The sequence below is a fragment of the Spea bombifrons genome, chromosome 10 (genome assembly GCF_027358695.1).
Source record: "Spea bombifrons isolate aSpeBom1 chromosome 10, aSpeBom1.2.pri, whole genome shotgun sequence".
Lineage (NCBI taxonomy): Eukaryota > Metazoa > Chordata > Amphibia > Anura > Pelobatidae > Spea > Spea bombifrons.
The window spans coordinates 13,459,840-13,480,631 of record NC_071096.1 but is presented as its reverse complement, the minus strand read 5'-3'; the positions used below and the strand labels follow the sequence as shown (position 1 = coordinate 13,480,631).

Below are 20,792 nucleotides of genomic sequence, written 5' to 3'. Positions count from 1 at the left end.
CCTATTCTTGATCCAAAAGAAGGCAAAAAAACCCTTATTAAGCTACTTCGAATTCTGCCATCAGGAAAAAATTCCTTCTTGACTCCAAGAGGCAATCGGATTTCTCCTTGGATCAAGAAGCTCTAAACTATTAATATTATTCTATTTATATCCCTGTATGTCATGCCTTTCTAAGAAAATATCGAGGCCCCTTTTGAAGGGATCTAATGTATTGGATAACACTACCTCCCTTGGAAGTGAATTCTATACCTTTATTGTCCTCACTGTAAAGAATCCCTTCCTTTGTCGTCTATGAAACCTGCGCTCTTCCAGTCTCAGAGGGTGACCTCTCGTTGTTTGTATATTTCTGTTAATGAACAGGTCACTGAAGAGCTCTTTATATTGGCCCTGCATATATTTATATAATGTTATCATATCCCCTCTGAGACGCCATTTTTCTAGCGTATATAATTTTAACCTTTTTAGTCTCTCTTTTTGTATTACACATGCATGCTACAACTTTTCAAACTCATCTTTGATAGCTTTACATTTACACATTTCACACAGATATTGACTGAACTAGGAGATGAGCGTGATATTTGAACTTGCTGACCTCACTATGTATTACAAAGGGCTTAAACCAGTGAACAACCACTGAAAGAAGGGCCATGTAATGTCTTTTCACTGATTTATCTATAAAGTAGCAGGACTCTTCTTTCGACAAGCATGGGGCTTCATAATGCATAGTAAAATCTTCAGTTAACCTACGTACGATACACCAAGTTGTATGAATATATACCTTTAATCCTGTCTGAGCCTATTGCTTGAATTTGTTCAGAAATTGATACTGTGGTTAGTTCCACAAAGGTTAACAGCAATGACAAAAAAATCCAATCTAAATTATACTACTGCTACTACTAATAATAATAATAGTAATTAGACTTGGGCGCCGGTGGTGTCTTTGTGTCTTTGGAGAATAAATCTTTGTATTCCACCCGAATATTCGCCCGTTCCTGTATTCTGTTCGGGCGAATATTCGCGTGCGTTCTTCGTGTTCTTTTCTTTCTTCGTTTCGTTTTTTTTTTAGAAGGGATTAATACAGGGTTAATGCCGTCCGGATTACGAAGCAGCTTTGGAACCAGGAGTTTAAATGTCCGTATGAGCAAGTCAGGGCCAACTTGGCCCGAAGATACCACAGGTCTCCCTGCTGCAACAATTGAAAGTCCGTACGAACTACCACTAAAGTCGCTTGTACAGACCTTTAACTGTTATAGCAGGGAGACCAGTGGTCTCTGCCGGCCAAGTTAACCCCTGACGGGGAAACTACAGATTTCCACTTCCGTTATCTCGCAGAATTGCTGGGTTAATGGGAGCAGAAATCCGTAGGTTCCCCTTCAGGAGTTAAAAAGGCCGTGCGAGTGAGCCTATTGGTCATCTGCATGCTCTTTACAGGCGACCAATAGAGTCGTTCGCATGGCCCCTTAACCCCTGACGCCGAACCTATGGATTTCCGCTTCCGTCAACCCCTGCCATGATGTAGAGATAAGGTAGGCTAGATGGGTAAGGGACCAGGGAGATTAGTAGACGTAAACGAAGATGAAGACTAACACGAAGATTCTTTTTGTTGTGTGTCTTCGTCTTCATGTACGTTTTACTGCCACTATATTCTATTATACCTTTCTTCGGAATGAACACGAAAACGCACTCTTCGTGTTCGTTTTCATGTTCGCCCGAAGACGAATGCACAATAATATACACCAAAAATCCCATAGCATACTTTAAAACATAAGATAAATCATTGAGTCCAATAAAAGTTAACTATATATTTTTTAAAAGATCAGCTTTGTTGTAGAAAAAATGAGTATAGGAAACTGAAAAATACCTGTTAAGAAAAATTCACCATCCATGCGGCAGTAGCAACGTGTGGTTGTAGCGGTGGTAAATTGAGTTGATTCTTTAGTTGTGAGGTGGTCAGTAGTTGTCAGTTCTTTAGTAATAGTGGATGTTTGTGGTGTAGTTGTACATGTTCCACGGCTGCAGCAAACTCTAATTTCATAATTGTAGCAAATAGCAGGTACTTGGTCCTTGTTGTAGCACAACAGTCCAACCGAAGCATTACACTGCACCTTCTGTCCAAGCTCCTCTAGCGGTGTGTCTGGGTATTGTTTAGCTCTACAGTCTATTTTAGATGGCTGATTACACACAGAATATCCTTTAGCTCTTATGTTGTCAAATGTATCAAAATCTCCACCTGCTATACCTGCCGTAGGATAGCTGACATCAAACCAATTTGACCATTGGCAGCCACAGCTTGTGTTGGGTGTAGTAGTTATTGGGCTTGTAGTAGTAGTTGTTGTTTCAGGAATAATGTTAGGTGTAATTGTAGAGACCTTAGTAGTTGTTGGTGCTGTAGTTGTAGTTGTTTTTGGACTGGAGGAAGTTGTAGTAGTAATAGTTGTTGGTGGTGGTATTATTGTTGTAGTAGTGGTTCTTTCAGAAGTTGGAGTTGTTGTTTTTGTAGTGGTGGTGGTTGTAGAAGTCGTCGATGGAGGTGCTGTAGTTGTGGTAAAAGTGTACTCTGGAATAGTTTTAGGTGTGGAGGTTGGAGGTATAGGGGTTTTTGTGTTAGTTGTGACCTCTTTTGTAGTGGTTGGTGGTGTTGTAGTAGTAGTTGTTGTTTCAGGAATAATTTTAGGTGTAATTGTAGATATCTTAGTAGTTGTTGGTGCTGTAGTTGTAGTTGTTTCTGGAGTGATGGAAGCTGTAGTAGTTGGTGGTATTCTTGTTGTAGTAGTGGTTCTATCAGAAGTTGGAGTCGTTGTTTTTGTAGTGGTTGTAGAGGTCGTCAGTGGAGGTGCTGTAGTTGTGGTAGAAGTGTACTCTGGAAAAGTTTTAGGTGTGGAGGTTGGAGGCATAGGGGTTTTTGTGGTAGTTATGACCTCTTTTGTAGTGGTTGGTGATGTTGTAGTAATAGTTGTTGTTTCAGGAATAATTTTAGGTGTAATTGTAGATATCTTAGTAGTTGTTGGTGCTGTAGTTGTAGTTGTTTCTGGAGTGATGGAAGCTGTAGTAGTTGGTGGTATTCTTGTTGTAGTAGTGGTTCTATCAGAAGTTGGAGTCGTTGTTTTTGTAGTGGTGGTGGTTGTAGAGGTCATCATTGGAGGTGCTGTAGTTGTGGTAGAAGTGTACTCTGGAATAGTTTTAGGAGTGGAGGTTGGAGGTATAGGGGTTTTTGTGGTAGTTGTGACCTCTTTTGTAGTGGTTGGTGATGTTGTAGTGGTACCTGTGGTCGTACATGTCTCACGGCTGCAGCAAACTCTAATTTCATAATTGTAGCAAATGGCAGGGAATTGGTCCTTGTTGTAGCACAACAGTCCAAACGAAGCATTACACTGCACATTTTGTCTAAGGTCCTGTAGCGGTGTGTCTGGGTATTGTTTAGCTCTGCAGTCTATTTTAGATGGCTGATTACACACAGAATATCCTTTAGCTCTTATGTTGTCAAATGTATCAAAATCTCCACCTGCTATACCTGATGTAGGATAGCTGACATCAAACCAGTTTGACCATTGGCATCCACAGCTTGTGTTGGGAGTAGTAGTTATTGGGCTTGTAGTAGTAGTTGTTGTTTCAGGAATAATGTTAGGTGTAATTGTAGAGACCTTAGTAGTTGTTGGTGCTGTAGTTGTAGTTGTTTTTGGACTGGAGGAAGTTGTAGTAGTAATAGTTGTTGGTGGTGGTATTATTGTTGTAGTAGTGGTTCTTTCAGAAGTTGGAGTTGTTGTTTTTGTAGTGGTGGTGGTTGTAGAAGTCGTCGATGGAGGTGCTGTAGTTGTGGTAAAAGTGTACTCTGGAATAGTTTTAGGTGTGGAGGTTGGAGGCATAGGGGTTTTTGTGTTAGTTGTGACCTCTTTAGTAGTGGTTGGTGATGTTGTAGTGGTACCGGTGGTCGTACATGTCTCACGGCTGCAGCAAACTCTAATTTCATAATTGTAGCAAATGGCAGGAAATTGGTCCTTGTTGTAGCACAACAATCCAAATGAAGCATTACACTGCACATTTTGTCCAAGGTCCTGTAGCGGTGTGTCTGGGTATTGTTTAGCTCTACAGTCTATTTTAGATGGCTGATTACACACAGAATATCCTTTAGCTCGTATGTTGTCAAATGTATCAAAATCTCCACCTGCTATACCTATTGTAGGATAGCTTACATCAAACCAGTTTGACCATTGGCAGCCACAGCTTGTATTGGGAGCGGTAGTTGTTGGGGTTGTAGTGGTAGTTGTTGTTTCAGGAATAATTTTAGGTGTAATTGTAGAGATCTTAGTAGTTGTTGGTGCTGTTGTTGTTTTTGGAGTGGTGGAAGTTGTAATAGTAGCTGTAGTTGGTGGAGGTATTTTTGTTGTAGTAGTAGTTCTTTCAGAAGTTGGAGTCGTTGTTTTTGTAGTGGTGGTGGCTGTAGAAGTCATCGTTGGAGGTGCTGTAGTTGTGGTAGAAGTGTACTCTGTAATAGTTTTAGGTGTGGAGGTTGGAGGTATAGGGGTTTTTGTGGTAGTTATGGCCTCTTTTGTAGTGCTTGGTGATGTTGTAGTAGTTCTTTCAGAAGTTGGAGTCGTTGTTTTTGTAGTAGTGGTGGTGGTAGAAGTCGTCGTTGGAGGTGCTGTAGTTGTGGTAGAAGTGTACTCGGGAATCGTTTTAGGTGTGGAGGTTGGAGGTATAGGGGTTTTTGTGGTAGTTGTTGGCGTTGTAGTAGTTGTTGTTTCAGAAATAATGTTAGGTGTAACTGTAGAGACCTTAGTAGTTGTTGGTTCTGTAGTTGTTTTTGGAGTGGTGGAAGTTGTAATAGTAGCTGTTGTTGGTGGAGGTATTTTTGTTGTAGTAGTAGTTCTTTCAGAAGTTGGAGTCGTTGTTTTTGTAGTGGTGGTGGCTGTAGAAGTCATCGTTGGAGGTGCTGTAGTTGTGGTAGAAGTGTACTCTGTAATAGTTTTAGGTGTGGAGGTTGGAGGTATAGGGGTTTTTGTGGTAGTTATGGCCTCTTTTGTAGTGCTTGGTGATGTTGTAGTAGTTCTTTCAGAAGTTGGAGTCGTTGTTTTTGTAGTAGTGGTGGTGGTAGAAGTCGTCGTTGGAGGTGCTGTAGTTGTGGTAGAAGTGTACTCGGGAATCGTTTTAGGTGTGGAGGTTGGAGGTATAGGGGTTTTTGTGGTAGTTGTTGGCGTTGTAGTAGTTGTTGTTTCAGAAATAATGTTAGGTGTAACTGTAGAGACCTTAGTAGTTGTTGGTTCTGTAGTTGTTTTTGGAGTGGTGGTGGTAGTTGTAGTTGGTGTTGGTGGTACTCTTGTTGTAATAGTGGTTGTTTGTGTTGTGGTGGTAGTAGTGATTGTACGTGTTGTTGGAGGCACTGTAGTTGTGGTAGTAGTTGTCTCTGCAGTAATTTTAGGCGTAGTGGTTGGAGGTACAGGAGTTTGTGTGGTTGTTATGATCCCTTTTTCAGTTGTGGTTGTTTTTGGTATTGTGGTTGTTTCTGCTGTACTTGTTGCTGGTGTAGTTAAACTGCTGCAACAGAGAACTTTCACTTGATAGTTTAGGCATGTTTTAACATTTTCTTCCTGATCTTCATTTTTGCAAACAAGACCAACAGAGACATCACACTGCACAACCTGACCAAGGTGACCAATGGGTGTTTCTGGGTAATTTTCTGCTCTGCACTGAATGCCATCAGGTTTTTGGCAGATTTGTTTGTTTGCTGCATGAATGTTCTCATAGGTTTCAAAATCACCTTCATCCATCCCACCACCAGGAATATGAACATCGATCCATGAACTCCAGGTACATGTTGGTTTGAATGTTGTAGTTGGTATTTCAGTTGTTGTTACAGGTGTTGTGCTTGGAGTAGTAGTGATGGGAGGAGTTGTTGTGCCTATATAAAAATGCAATAAAAAATAATTATCAACATATCAATGAACATACGAAATTGTACAACAAAGTATGTGTATATATATATATATATATATGTATATATATATATATATATATATATATTCTAGATATACAGTGATAGTTCAGTAATTGTGAATATTCATTAGCTGTCACAATGTTCAGGCCTAGTTTGTTGCTGGCAAATTCTATGCAATACATGATGTCCTGGATATTTTTTTGAATTCCAAGTTCTACTAACTTACTTAATAAGCAATAATCCTCTGGGGGAATGTTCTTGATGTTATTAATGTGCTTGGAATCTCAGTGTTACAAATTAAAGGACATTTTTTTGTACAACTTACCTGTAGAAGGTGTGGTTGTGAAGGTGAATGGAGTTGTAGTAGGAGTGTTACATGCATAGATGTCTCGGTAGACTGTGCCATTTTCTTTACATATTGCAGTGATACAGCCTCCAATTCCATCCGTGGTGTTATAAATGACATCATTGTAGTCATACATTCTCCCTTGGTACTCACAGTTGCAGGCTGTAAAAAAAAATCCAATATGATGTACAAAAGCAGAAAACCAAGCAACATTTAAATATAGATAGTACAGTACTAATGTTGCATGCTGGTTATTTATGAAGAATTTTCTTGAGAATTGATTTATTAAATAGATAATGAAATCTTTAATCTATAGTTTGGGGGAGGGGTGAATTCAGAATATCACTACTGTTCTTAGTTTACTTTCATTAGGACAGTGACTTTTGTTTCTTGTCCTATTAACAACAGTAGCTGAATCCCTCATAAAATACTTTAATGCAATATTATTTTCATAATTGAAAAATAATGTTAATTATATATTATACAAACACTGCGATTTAATCTAAGGAACAAACATTGATACGCTGTGTAACTTGAAAATAACCTGAATTTGGGATTCTTTTAAATAAAATGTTTTTTGATATTATTCATTTAAATCATAAATCTTAAACTAATTCAGTCTGCTATTTTTGTAATAACAGTATATACAATATATTTAAGTCTTACCTTGCCTATTGTACGTGCATTCGATAAAACCAGAAATAGTGCACTCACTATAGAATAAAAATTGATATAATATAAATTGTGTGCATTGTGTTAAAAAACTACTTCATATGACAGAACTGCATGGAACATACAAGAGGCTATGTAAATGTATAGGACCTTATATTGTTTTACAGTCCATTTTACATGTACCATTTGGAGCAATTTAGGAAACCATTGGATATTTCCAGATTCAAGATGGCCGATCAGTTTTGCGATTCTTTGACTGATTGGCTCAAAATAAACATGTATCCATGCGACATGGACATAGGATTAGTGGATCCATGATCAGATTTTATTTTTGTTAACAAAAACCTTTAAACATGTCAAATGATGTTAATACTAGTTCAACTGGACTTTAGACATGCACAATTCAATACAAATGAACAGAAAAGTGTTTGTTTTGTCAAACTCAATACTACAAAACGTTTCTTTTGTTGAGAAAAAGAAGGTTTTAATGAATCGAAAAAAACTTACCAAGACTGACACTTCTCCTTGGCTGTAACTGGGGATCCTGGTTTGTAGTGGTTGCCTTCATCATCATAACAATAACTGCATTCAACAACACATTCCATTTCATCTTCATCAAAGAATGGTTTATCTCCTGGACAACTGGGGTAACAGCCTAATCGGGAAAGCATTACAGTTTACGTCATACAAGTCATTGATACGTAATCTAAAACCGGTTCCTAAATATGACTATAATGTAGTAATGGTAAAATAAAGTTCACCATGAGCTTATAGTGTGTGTTTTTTTACCTTCTAAACCTGAAAGCTCATGTAGGCATTTCCCACTGGGATTTCTGCAGGTCTTCATGCATGGAGCTCCACAGGGCTTGTAGTGCCACTCACACTCTCCTTCAGGGTTGTAGTAATCACAAAACATCGCTATAACATTAAAAACAAAATGAAAACATTCAAACTTCATTCATCTAAATTGAAATGTTGAGTTTATGATCCAGTTTAATATATATATATATATATATATAAATATAAATAATTTCTATATCAAGTCAACTTAATCAACATAAATGTTTCAGTTTTATGTGCTGTTGTAGAGGATTTCTTTGAATACTCACGGCAGATGGAAGGTGTTCTCCAGGAAACACAAACTCCACTTTCTCCACAGGCCTGGGCGTAAGCAGCAACAGCTGTGCAGAAACACTCACAATCTCCACCGGTGTCACAAGCGCAAGAGTCAGTAACACAAGCATCATAATACTTTGATGGGTCAACCTATCCAAAAAATATTAAATAAAAATTTGTTGTAGAATTCATCGGCATACAGACAAAAAAAATGTGCAATCACAATGGACAATGACATGTATGCATGCTTTTAATGTGACCTTGAACCATGACTAGAAAGATGGCCATACACACCTGTATGTGGCATGCTGAAAATGCCTTGCTGTTGATGATGCTGCACTGTTTCTGTGCCCAAGCCTTTCGGTATGGGTTAGCAGAGCATGCATCCCGCTCAGTGATGACATTAGGACACATTGGGGAAAGTTTCCAGCTGTTGCCAAACTCAACAACATCTCCAACCACAGACATACTCCTGGTGGTGAAGTCATTGTTTCCATCGCCATCGAAATTACCGCACAGACCGCAAACTTTACCCTGATTAATGAGAAAAAAAATGACTTTTTATATGTAGAATATGTAATTATCCAATGTGTTTTAGAACCGAGTTACTCTTTCTAAGCAGCCTGTACAGCCATGTCAAAATTACCTCAAACTCTTTACTGAGTTTGATGAAGATGCTTGTCCTCTGGTCCCACATTAGGATCAGTCCATTGTCGGCTTCAATAATAAGATAGATCCCCATGCGTCTGATAGTGTATGGAATTTCACCTCCAATGCCTCTTTCCAGCACATCAATATGTTCCTCTGTAAGGATCATCTCATAGTTCTATATTATGAAGAAAGTCAGGAATATAAGAAATACATTATTTTCCACATAAGCAAACTATGAGGATTCTTTTTGGTTTTAAATGGATAGAACCAAAAGCAATATTTATCTACCCACTACAATGCGTTTTTCTAGCAAAGTTTGAACTTAAGGCACTATGTCACAGCAAGCTGTGCAGGATTGCAGTAACAATACATAACTAAAACATATAGATAGATACTACTTACGTTAAGGAAGACCTTGATGGCTTTAGAACATGTTGTACCAGTGGTGCCGCATGGAACATTCTCTGTAATGACGCGGAAGGTGCTATCACTTCCAACCTGACCACAGTGATCCTGAAAGAGAAAAGAAGTGCATAAGATACACACAATTCCTTTCACAGCTCTTATGAACTGAATTTTATCTAGAGGTGTTTGAATATTCCTTTCCGGTAAATGTCTGTACCTGTGCGAGGACATATTCACAGTCTCCATTAAAGCTATAACGTTTTCCATCAAAAGTGATGTAATGACCATCACCATACACAGCGCAAGTTCCTAAGCAAGGCTCATTGGTACATTGCCACATCCTATCTTTGCAGGTACTAAAAAAGGAGAAAGCACATTTCATATAACATACAGAAGCAATGATTGTAACAGTTTACATTGTATTACTTTTGTTCACAGAGTTAAACATACCATGTGTTGCACTTCATTTTGATTTGCTCTCCTGGCTGGTAGGGGACATCGTTGTGAATACATGGGCACTGATCTTCTGCTATACAACCACCTTTCCCATCTGCGACTAGTCCTTCAGGACATACACAGCCAGAGACACATTTGGTTCTATACTGTAGAAATTAGATAAATATTTATTGTTTTTCACCTTTCATTAAGCATATGTGTAATACGGAATGAAATACCAAAAGCAAAATAACGTCTTCTCATATCTCAGGATATCTCCAAAAAATCTTACAAATATATATATTTTAATGTTTACCCATTTCCTTACGCTTGCTTGACGGCAATAGTTTACTTTTTTCCTGCCATGGTATACTTTTTTCAATTAGAAAAACCATGTACACTTACACATTCCATGTCCAATATCTGGCAACTCTTCTGGCATTCGGCTCCTCTGGCATCCACCGAAGCATTTTTACAGTCAAAAAAGACCATTGGAGATTTACATTCTGGTAAGGAGACAAATGGCTATATGATTAAAAACTGCCCTTTCATCTATGTGTGGCAATTAAAATGTGTTGGATACAACACAACAATAAACTATGAAAAGGTTTGTTTTCTTACCTAGTTCTGTGGATCCAATACAGCTCAGCTGTCCTTGAGTGCAGGTGCTAGGAAGCAGAATGACAAAGAAACATTTCAAGACACAGTGCTAGACAATACTAAAATAATTAAATTAACCGATGAATTGGACTTGGGAAATGAAAAAGGCATCAACCTCTGCTAGAGTAGCAGCTCCTAAAATACGCCTTCCAAGTAATCTTACATTAGATTACTCACCACATAACTCCATTTTCATGGACAACTTCTCCAGAAGGTACAGCTGACCCCTTGTAATAACAGGGACAAGCGGCAGCTGGAACACACTTTCCACTGTCATCCATGTAGTAGCCTTCTGTGCAGGTACAACCATCCACAGGGAAAAATTTAATATCGCAGGTGGCATCAGGCTCGCTGAGGGACCGACATGTAGGCTGGCAGGTGGTGATTGAATAGGTGTAGTTTAATGTTTTGGGGCAGGTGTTCATGTATTTGGCTGGAAAGAAAACACAACAAGTATGTGAACTAATCAAATTATCTTTCTGATTCATGTAAAGCAGCAAAAAGGAGAAAAATGAGGGTCCTTTTTCTAATAAAAACATAACTATCCCTATTACATTACAAAACTCAAACCAGTCTCCTAGAGCGACGTTTCTAAATAATGGGCGAGAGTTGGCTGTTTAGGGCTTGCAATTGCAATTAATCTCACAATTTTCCACATATCTGCCCGAGACGGCCAGTTCAACACATTTGAAAAATAACAGATTTAAATTATGTTATAGCGTATTCTTTACTTACAGCAGACAGTGGATCTCCAGCCACTCAGCATAACTCCTTTAGCAGCACATGCGCGGACATAAGAAGAGATGGCAGCGCACATGCAGTCTTCACTCTTCTCACAATTACAGGTGTCAAACATACAGGTCTAGGAATAATAAAACATCTTGTAAATTGTTCATATTTTACAGTCTATATTTCATTCCATTGGCTAAAAAAAATCTCAAATGTATGTATCAGCATGACATCATAGAAATTCACCAGAGAGGAAGAATCTTGTAATTCAACGTTTTGTAAATACACATGGTTTACCAATGATCAGTCAAGCGATATGTCAAAATATTGATGTTTTTTTCACTTTGCTGTCAATGGGTGTAATAGAAAAATTAGCCATATAGAATTTTTTATTACTTAGCAAGTGCCTTAATTCAAATACAAATCAAACCAACTTTTCATGACTTACTTGTCTGTAGATTATAGGGTTTACTGTAGAATGGCATTCGGCAAATGGTCCAGACAGATCAGCTATAAGGCCACACCAGTACTTAGCAAATTTTTCTGCAGGAAATAAATATAGATACATCATACGACTACTTATAGCTAAGTCAAGCAGAAAGTAATTACGTGAGCTGTGGTTAAAACCTCATCAGATCCTAGCAAATCGGTAGCATTATTTTCCCACTGGATCAGTAACAAAGACTACTGTATGAAAGTGTGAACAAATAGGTTGGACTATGCATTAACCCCTTAATGACAAAGCCCGTACATGTACGGGCTCAAAATGCATTGTTTTCAATGGGTTTTAGGGACCGCCCATTGTCCTTAAGGGGTTAAAAGAGGATGGATATGGTTTAATACCACACACAACACTCCATGTACATAATAATGTCTCTGCCTCGCGAAGAATTCTTCTCTGCCTCCGTATTTTTTAAAGTACCTTAATTATTGCATTTTCACAGTTTGGTAATTACCATTTTCTACACTGAGAGAACATGGATCTTCATAGACGTTCTTAACATTTGGACAATCTGCTCGGGTTTTCCAGGTGTTGGCAAAGGACGCAGCAGTTCCTTCTATTACACCACTTATGGTTTGGAAATCATCTGATTGCTTGTCATTGAAGTTTCCACAGAGACCTAAGATGATAAATTCACATTAGATCATCCAAAGCAAGCACATATTACTTTTTCAAGAGAAAAGTAAACTGGAATCAGTCTTACCGCACGTCTTGGTCTTGAAAGAGGGGTCTAGTATCAGATAGACTTGCATGAAAGGAGTGAGCTGAGCCACTACCTGGACTCCCATTTTAGACTCGACAATAATGTAGAATGAGGATGGTCTGAAGATGGTGACGTTGGCTGTGGTTAAAAAAAAGTAATGAAAAATGTAATTGGTGTGTTTCTAATTTACAGTTAAATTGATTGACTCACAAAACATGTAGATTTGATTCCACCATACAACACCCTGGCTGATGTCCTGATTGGACATTTTTTTCACATAAACAAACACAACTATTAAAGAATGACTCTTGTTGAAGACAAGAATGACTTAAGTTATTAGCTTTTTTTGTGGGTTAATTGCTTATCTGGATATTATTAGACAAAACAGGACCTGAGGAAGTTAGGCGTTGATAGATATAGTCTAATACAGTGGTTCTCAACCCGTGTATCCTCAGGACCCACATTTGTCTTTGGTCATTAAGTCACGACCCAAAAATAACCTCAGAAAAGATGAGGGAGTAGAAAGGCTGTCCGCGGGCTGCAGCAGGAAGAGGGGTCGCGACCCATGAGTTGAGAACCACTGGTCTAATAGGTAAAAAGAAAGTCATTGTCATGGCTGCCTTAATTATATGAGGAATCGAATAAAAGAGATATCTTACCTGCAGAGACAGGCAGCTGGGTGTAGATGTTGTTCACATACACACTGCCACAAGGTTTAATGACAATAATCTGTTGAAATAATTAAACGGCTGAATCTTAAAGGACTGAAATGCATCCATCCATAGGTTTATCTTTCTATTTTCCTTAATTCACAAACTCAAAGCTGTAGCTGTTTGTGAAAAGTGAATTTCGGGGGTTTATGTATCTAAAACATCCTAGTTTAGATTATATATATATATATATATATATTACTGTTTGAAAATTACTGTTTCTTCAGAGTTTGTAAACAAGCAGTGAACACTCATTTTCCTCACTTTGACCACAATATGTGGCCACAAAAAAAAATCACCTTGCAAAAAGATCAAGTTTTAATTCTATATGTTACAATATGTAATATTATTTGATTTTCATACAGTATCTACACTCGTATTAGTTCAAATGGTATATATACTCACTGTCTCTCCTCCATTAAGGATTATAGTGGAACTTTTTAGACAAGTTTCGCTCTCGGAAAGACCGCATTTACGCAGTTCTGCCAGAATTGTAAATCCTGTACCGCTGCAGACCTGTGTGGGCAAAGGAAAACAAGCATAAACTAAGACCACCGAGATAAGTAATTTTAGTTTATTTTCATTTAAATTGAAGATTTATGTAGATTGTTGAATATTCTAATATAGTAGTTCATACCTTGGACAACACATAGTTACAATCCCCATGAATGGTATAACGAGTCTGATCATACGTAGTAATGTGGGATCCCCCTTCGACTGCGCAGGTTGATGGGCAAGGCACATTCTGGCAGCTCCACTTTCCTCTTGAACACATACTATGAGAAAATGCATATGTGAGCAACTAGAGGGCACTCTATATTACATTTTTCTTTCCTATACATCATACAGGTTTTACTAATGCTATTGAATAAAAATGGTGTGGTCTCCTAATAACGATATAACCCTTTAAAGTTTAACATTACATCAATAAAAAAAAATAAAAAAACACAATTTGTTTAATCATGTGAACTATAAACGTAAAACTAATGTAACAGAAATATTATTTTTAAATAACACCGGTATAAAAAAAACTCACAACAGTATTTTGTTAGGTTGGAAAACGTTATTAGTGCATTTTCCTGTTCGTTAAAATGTCCATTGTGTCATATAGGGCTATACTAGTAAACCTTATAATAGCTGTTGTTTAATGGGCTTTTAGCTTTTAAATCTAGAGGGATCATCAACAATTAAAGAATATTATATTGGTTAAACTATGAGCCTCCCACCCGAGTGCTGCTGCTGAATGAGTTGGTTACAAGGGAGATATAGATCCCCCCAACCAGCTCAGCACAGCCTCCATACTCTCCTTGTGCAAAGGCAGAGAGGATGGCGGCTGGGAAGAGGGATTTTTGGGGTAAAAATATATTACTGGCAATAGCATCAACAACAACACCCATATGTATCATAATGATTCTTAACAGTCGTCAGAGCAAACTGAGTGAAGCAACACAGCTTAATAATCGCAAGATGTCCTCACCAGGTGCTGCATTCAGTAGAGTAAGAGGTTCCTGCAGCATAGGTTTTACCGTTGAAGGTACAGGAGCACGTATCAACGGGGACACAGCCTGAGTTGTTGATATCATCAAATACAGTTCCTAAATTAAAAAAAATATATAATAGTTTGTTAGATTTTTTTTTTTAAAGGGGACGGACAGAAATGATATCTTTTTTTATTATAATTTTTAAACTTTAGTAAAACAGGATTACCTGATGGACAGAAACATCCTTCCAGACAATGGTTTTCACAGAGGAGACTTCTCTCAGGGTTGGAACAGGTATCCGCACAGGGGGATCCGCATTCTTGGTACTTCATGTTATAAGGACACGTTTTAGCTGCGGAGTGAGTGTGTCAGAATTCATAAGAATTATGTTTACTCCTCTATTGATATGTTTGTTTGTGTGATCAATATATTATAGTAACAATAAAAACCGGATCTAACCAATTTACCCATGTAAACTTGGATATATAACAGTACATTTTCCCACATCATCACATAGAAAACATCAGTTTTTTTAAGCCCAAAATTGTACAGTAACAGTTAGAAGCCACTTACGGCATAAATTTGATGATCTCCAGTTCTGTGGTTCACCTCCGGCGTGGGCACACTGCCGTGAATACTCAGCGAATGTGTTACACAAGCAGATGGCTGTTGCTTTGCTGTCACAGCGACAGAGGTCTTGTACACAAGCTTCAATATATTTCCTAACACCCACCAAGGAGTGACAGTTCGAGAAGGCTGCCATCATTAGAATTCCCTCACATATATTTTCCTATAAAAATATACAAAAAGTAGGTTGGAATGAACTTTCCTGGAAACAATTTCTTAGCAACCATTTTTTGGACCTTTTAGGAATCAAGGGAGATCAGATGCAGTAGATCCGGGCTTTAGTTGGATCTTCTTTTAGAAAGGGACAAATACGAGCAACACTTTTGGATGTAGGGGACAGTTTTTGGAGTTAGTATGAATCTATGGGATGAATTAGAGGTTGAAGTGAAAACGGGATAGCAAGCGTGTGGGATGGAGAGTATGGTACGTCTAGATGGTAACCTTGCAAGAGCATGGCCCTCTTCTCCTTTTGTACCAGTTTGCTATTGTTTGTGATTATAACATATCCTAGTGCTAGTTGCACAATTGACATTGAGGGAAATGTTGCCAGTCGAAAGAGGGAAGATATGAAATTCAGTTTGACAGAGCAATGTGTAGGGGAACATTTAGAAACAAAGGTAGGGCAATTACAGGCGTGATGAGGTGATCAGGGGAAAATGGTAGATCTGAGTCTAATTATCATATAGGTGGCACTGTAAACCAAAGGCTGGAACCAGTTTGCAAAGGTGGTCAGTGTTAGGTAAGAACATTAGAGGTCCAAGAACTTAGCCTTGGGGTAAGCCAAATGAAGCAGAGGGGATGGGGGGGTTTTTTGTATAGAAAAGGTGATACTGAAACTTTTATTTGTGAAACAGAAGGAGTACCAGGAAAGAATAGTGTCTAGAATAACATGTGATTAATTACTGATGGGCAACCTGAGGGTGTGTGTGTGTAATACAGTACTCATTTGTAAAACATAGATAACACATACTGTAGATCATACTAAATTATTAGTATTACAGTGGAAAACATTACATTTTTTAATTCTATCTGATATTAACGTTACCAGGAAAAAAAGCTTCTCATAACCATATATATTTAACATGTTCTATCTTGTCATTGCATCCAAAATGGTACTTACATAATCTGTGCAGTTATTCCTGGGGGTAGATAGAACCTCTTGACACTGTTCTGTGGGTCCATCCAATTTCTGCAAGTTGCCAAACTGAGTCTCTGTGATTTGGATTCCTGAGAAAATACAAAAGTTATGGCATATGGGCGCATACTAGTCTTTCAAGTCTATAATAACCTTATCTTATAGGCGATCAGGTAAAGCCATTGAAATAGTGTGCCTATTGTGTCATATGGCAATGTAATATGTTGCTTTTAATCAGCTTTGGTACTGAGTTGAGATATAAAAAGGTTTGTTGAAGTTTGCTCAGTTTTAGCTATTCTAGACAGATATTCTATTTTATGAAGACACGTCGAAAACTCTGCTGAACTAAATGGGAAATCTCTTTTCCTCCCATTATTCTCCCTTCTTTTTCTCTCTGCGCCGTACATTTACTTCCATGTGAAGTCACTCTTTACTGATGGTTCCCTGTTTTCACATCTTAAGAATGACTTAAGTTTGTAAGATAAGTTCAGCATTTCTGGTGACCTGCCAGGCAAATAGTGTTGAATATTTCCATACAGAATACATATTCTATTCAGTTAATATAACTCTACACTAACCATTGGAAATGAACTCGTTGTTGGTGGGAATGCCATTGTAGTCTCCACACAAGCCACAGGTCTGGTTAGCATATTTTTCATCAAGTTCCAGCTAGACAGAGAAGCAAAATAAATAATGTTAGTGCATGGTAAATTATCATTATGTATACATTAGTTCTCACTTTACATATCACATGATATTTAATATTTAGTTGTATTTATATTAATGGATTTTCTCACCAGGAGGCTGTCATCATCATTCCACATAAAGACCAGACCGAGCTTAGAGTTCACCTTTAGATAAACGCCATTCTTATCAATCTGAACGCCACTACCACTGAAGGGCAATTGCACGCTGGAAAAAAATGTGGACGTCCATTTAGAAGTATTATGGAAAAATCAAAGATTTAAAAAAAACTATTTTCTAATAACTTCATAAAAAAATAAACATGTTTTAATACAAATATATACTATAACCTTTCGGCAATGCGTTGAAGTTCTGTCTTTCCAATGCAACTCAATAAAAAGTAAAAAATATACCTTACCTCTTATCATCCACCATCACATTGTTGTGGTCTAGTTGCACTACTAGCCCCTCCATTTTCATGTTGATCTTATCAATGGTAGCAACATTATTAACAACTGTTCTGCGAATTTGGATGTTAAAGGATTCGTAGGCACTTTTGCAGTGGGACGAGAAGACATAGTTGCAGGTTCCCGGGAAATAGAAGACATCCCCATCAAAGTTCTTGAAGTGGAAGTTCCCCCAGGTGCTGCAGATTTTGCTATTGTGAGCCGTGTTGATTGCTGTAAGTTAGATGGAGAATGCAGTGCATGTAAATGTCAACAACATTGAGATGCTCTGTTTGCTTCAAGGTAGATGGAGAATACAATGTGTGTAAATGTCAACATCACTAAGCAGTGTTGATCGCTGAAAGTTGATTGAAAAATACAATGTATATAGGTGTCAACAGCCGTTGGTGTTGATTGTTCATGGTTGAGTGGAAGACACAATATACAAAAAATGTCAACAAAACTATTTTCAAAACATAAAAGCTTGCTTGGTAAAAAGGAAATGTCATGTGATTTTTTTTGGTTTAGTATATATATATATATATATATATATATATAATAAAATAATGTAATATTAAAGACAAATGTGTTTTATTTCTCAAACTTTATAATATATAAGTGTTTTATGTTTAGATGGAAAAATAGTTAATTGCGTAAGAGAATGGCTAAGTAACAGGAGATAGAAAGTTGTTGTTGATGCTGAATATTTCTATTTGCTGAAAATATAAAGGTCCCCAACATTGCCAGTAAATTGGAAGAATTGTTGAGAGTATAGCAGCTAAGTTCAATGTTCATAGATGTAAAATAAAGCCCTTTAGACTGAACATTCAAATATAATAATAATAACATAATAAAACATGTGTGTATCTTTGTGTGTTGCTTATTTTTTTTTGCTTTTATTTTATGGGGAGATTTTATAGTGGTAGGAGGGCATCATAATTACTGATCCCTGCTTGTTGGCAATCTTCGTACCAATCTTCGTACCAATCCTTGTTCTTGTCTATAAGACAAGAACAAGGATTGGCTACAGTTTAAGGTTTGTATAGCAGAAAATCAATAGATGAAACGGGCAGAATGGTGTCTATCTGCTGACAGCATTAAGGATTCAGTGACTCACCTTTAATCACAGGTGTGGAAGATGTAGTCTGGATAAAGGATATCCTTGAAGGTCCATTCATCATAACTTCAGAGAAAAGGAATTATACAGAAGAACATAAAATCACTTATGTTGCTTGTTTTTGCAAATTTTCCAAATAATAATTGGTAATTGAACTGGATTTCATAAATTGTATTCTTCATTATATAAATTAGTATAAATTATTACATTAATTCTAACATTGAATTATTTTGCAAGATCTTTGGTTTTAATGTCCCGAATAACTCCTCAACTTTATACACTAACTTCATACGCTGCTCATGTGATAACATTATAATAAGCGACATTTCTGGCTTACCGTCAGTCTGTTGAGTCTCATCATACGCTTGGAGAACTGTAAAGAGACAGAAGTTAGGAAAAAAAGGTGACATTCTGTAAAAATTAGAAACAGGATGAAGGCTACATTGTATATTGGAAAGCAGTAATTAATTTGCCAGCTTTTTTAACCAAAACACTGGATTTATGTTCACTTTGTCCATTATTGTGTAATGTAAGGAGCTGATTAAAAATAAATTAATTCAAATGTAGATTTTATATCATTAAAAAACTGGCTTCTCGCTTAGCATTTTCTGCATACATGTGATTGTTTAAATGACCTAATCAAAGGTTATACTTTGGGGTCATCCAAGAAAAAGATGTAGAGTTACATAAGCTTTTGAGAACAAAAATGTATCTTTTTTTTTCTATATGTGGTTCTCAAAACTCATGTGACTCATTATGTATTGTAGACAGTTGACCTAAAATGATGCACAGCATAAGTAGGGAATAAGTAATTTACATTTTAAGCCTCTTGCAATTAAAAAAAATCCACTAAATAAGAAAAGGCAAATTAATTTAAATTTAAATTATGATTGGTCAATTTATCTATTCTAAGGAAATATCTGTCATTGTGCCAGCACAGAAAAAAAGGTTCCATCTGTAAAAAGAGACCTCTGAGGTCCTAAAAGCTTATGTGTTTCTCTATGTTGGCCTTAAACAGGTTTTAGAACCAATATCTGATTTCTGTGTCAAATTATACACAAAACAAATGAATTTGATAATGAAAATATAGTTTCCAATTTTTCTTACAAGTTCTACTTTCTTACAATTTAGTTTCCGTTTCAATCAATTAATACATAGTTACTATTTCTTTTGGTCAGTAAATATCAAAATATCATATTAGCCAGTTTAGTGGGCAACTTGTTGACCTTTACTTATAACTGTCCCCAATAACCTTCTCCCGGTGTTTAAAGTTCTACAAAGGTCTTCCCCAACTTTAAATCTAAACATAAGGTCCTGATTACTTGGCATTTTTATGAAAATAGATTAAGAATTGTTTGGAACAGATCTTAACCCCTTAATGACAAAGCCCGTACATGTACGGGGTCAAAATGCATTGTTTTCAATGGGTTTAGGGATCGCCCATTGTCCTTAAGGGGTTAACAGAGTTAGCATTGGAAATTGAGGGGTACACATTGAAGTGTAAATTTTCCCATTTATAGCTATTCATACTTAAAATATACAACATAAAACTATCCTTAATCTTAGACAAGACCAAGAACTGATTCTTTACATCATGAAAAATGTCAGAGAAGATGGGCGGAATGGTACTAATTGGCCATCAAATTCTATGTTCTTAGGGGGGGCTTAAGAAAAAAAAAATAGAAAAAACCATCAGTATGTACACCTATATGAAAAATATCATATCATAATTTTTGCATGATAAATTTTCCATTTTGCGTGGAGTGGCAATGTTACCCATCTAATGTCCCATCTAAAACAATCTGCTGGGTGATAGAGGTTGGGGATATGTGTCCATATGTATGCGTTATTAAGCTTTATCACATACACACACTTATATATGCAAGCTAGATGACAAAATGTAACGGTACATACCGTTCAGTAGGCTCAAGGTGACCAATAGGACCCACAATGGGACCCCATTAAAGGTTCCCATCCTCTTAGCAGCTCGGTAAGGTAGATAGAGAACAATTTGTCCAGTCTTCTGGTTGTCCTTATATACACTTGTTGAGCCACCTTGGAAATGTGCCAAGGAGTGCCCCAAACAGTAAATTTGGGAGGGGTTGCTGGTCCCTTCTTTACTTATGGGTGTTAGGGCGGATGCTAAGGTGTGTATTCAGGTGTACCTATGTGTATGTTTTTCTGTTTTTTCTTTTTGGTACAGTTCTCTTTACACACAGAAAATATTTGTTAGCAAACTGTTTCCATGCATTGACAAAGGTGTCTGTGTGCATTTTTATGTATGCCCAAAGCTTGTAGAAAATCAATTTATTTGTACAAAGTCTTCAAAAATAAGCAATCTCTATCAATTTACAAATCTTTTCGTACAGTATGCTGTACTTTTTGAGTGGGCTGTTTCCCGTAGCAAACAATAAACCTTTTTACTATTACATTATTATATA

At 37.1% G+C, this 20,792-nt stretch overlaps 1 protein-coding gene across 1 annotated transcript in view; it reads right to left on the bottom strand.

Annotated features, from left to right (window-relative positions):
* Positions 1–20,344, bottom strand: part of LOC128467096 (mucin-5B-like) — a 61,516-nt gene extending 41,172 nt beyond the window's left edge. The window contains exons 1-32 of the mRNA XM_053448610.1: positions 20,266–20,344; positions 18,689–18,724; positions 18,352–18,417; positions 17,207–17,468; positions 16,902–17,016; positions 16,683–16,773; positions 16,090–16,196; positions 14,916–15,132; positions 14,569–14,694; positions 14,339–14,456; positions 13,499–13,637; positions 13,267–13,377; positions 12,811–12,880; positions 12,152–12,289; positions 11,903–12,067; positions 11,395–11,489; positions 10,953–11,079; positions 10,395–10,650; positions 10,179–10,225; positions 9,963–10,063; positions 9,573–9,724; positions 9,340–9,478; positions 9,120–9,230; positions 8,713–8,892; positions 8,361–8,600; positions 8,060–8,216; positions 7,740–7,868; positions 7,458–7,605; positions 6,945–6,991; positions 6,258–6,440; positions 3,581–5,896; positions 1,862–3,199 (exon numbers count right to left, since the gene is read on the bottom strand). Coding sequence (XP_053304585.1) covers positions 1,862–3,199; positions 3,581–5,896; positions 6,258–6,440; positions 6,945–6,991; positions 7,458–7,605; positions 7,740–7,868; positions 8,060–8,216; positions 8,361–8,600; positions 8,713–8,892; positions 9,120–9,230; positions 9,340–9,478; positions 9,573–9,724; positions 9,963–10,063; positions 10,179–10,225; positions 10,395–10,650; positions 10,953–11,079; positions 11,395–11,489; positions 11,903–12,067; positions 12,152–12,289; positions 12,811–12,880; positions 13,267–13,377; positions 13,499–13,637; positions 14,339–14,456; positions 14,569–14,694; positions 14,916–15,132; positions 16,090–16,196; positions 16,683–16,773; positions 16,902–17,016; positions 17,207–17,468; positions 18,352–18,417; positions 18,689–18,724; positions 20,266–20,326 — 7,588 coding nt within the window. The 5' untranslated portion in view covers positions 20,327–20,344. The remainder of the gene's footprint in view (positions 1–1,861; positions 3,200–3,580; positions 5,897–6,257; positions 6,441–6,944; positions 6,992–7,457; positions 7,606–7,739; positions 7,869–8,059; positions 8,217–8,360; positions 8,601–8,712; positions 8,893–9,119; positions 9,231–9,339; positions 9,479–9,572; positions 9,725–9,962; positions 10,064–10,178; positions 10,226–10,394; positions 10,651–10,952; positions 11,080–11,394; positions 11,490–11,902; positions 12,068–12,151; positions 12,290–12,810; positions 12,881–13,266; positions 13,378–13,498; positions 13,638–14,338; positions 14,457–14,568; positions 14,695–14,915; positions 15,133–16,089; positions 16,197–16,682; positions 16,774–16,901; positions 17,017–17,206; positions 17,469–18,351; positions 18,418–18,688; positions 18,725–20,265) is intronic.
* Between the last annotated feature and the right edge of the window lie 448 nt (positions 20,345–20,792).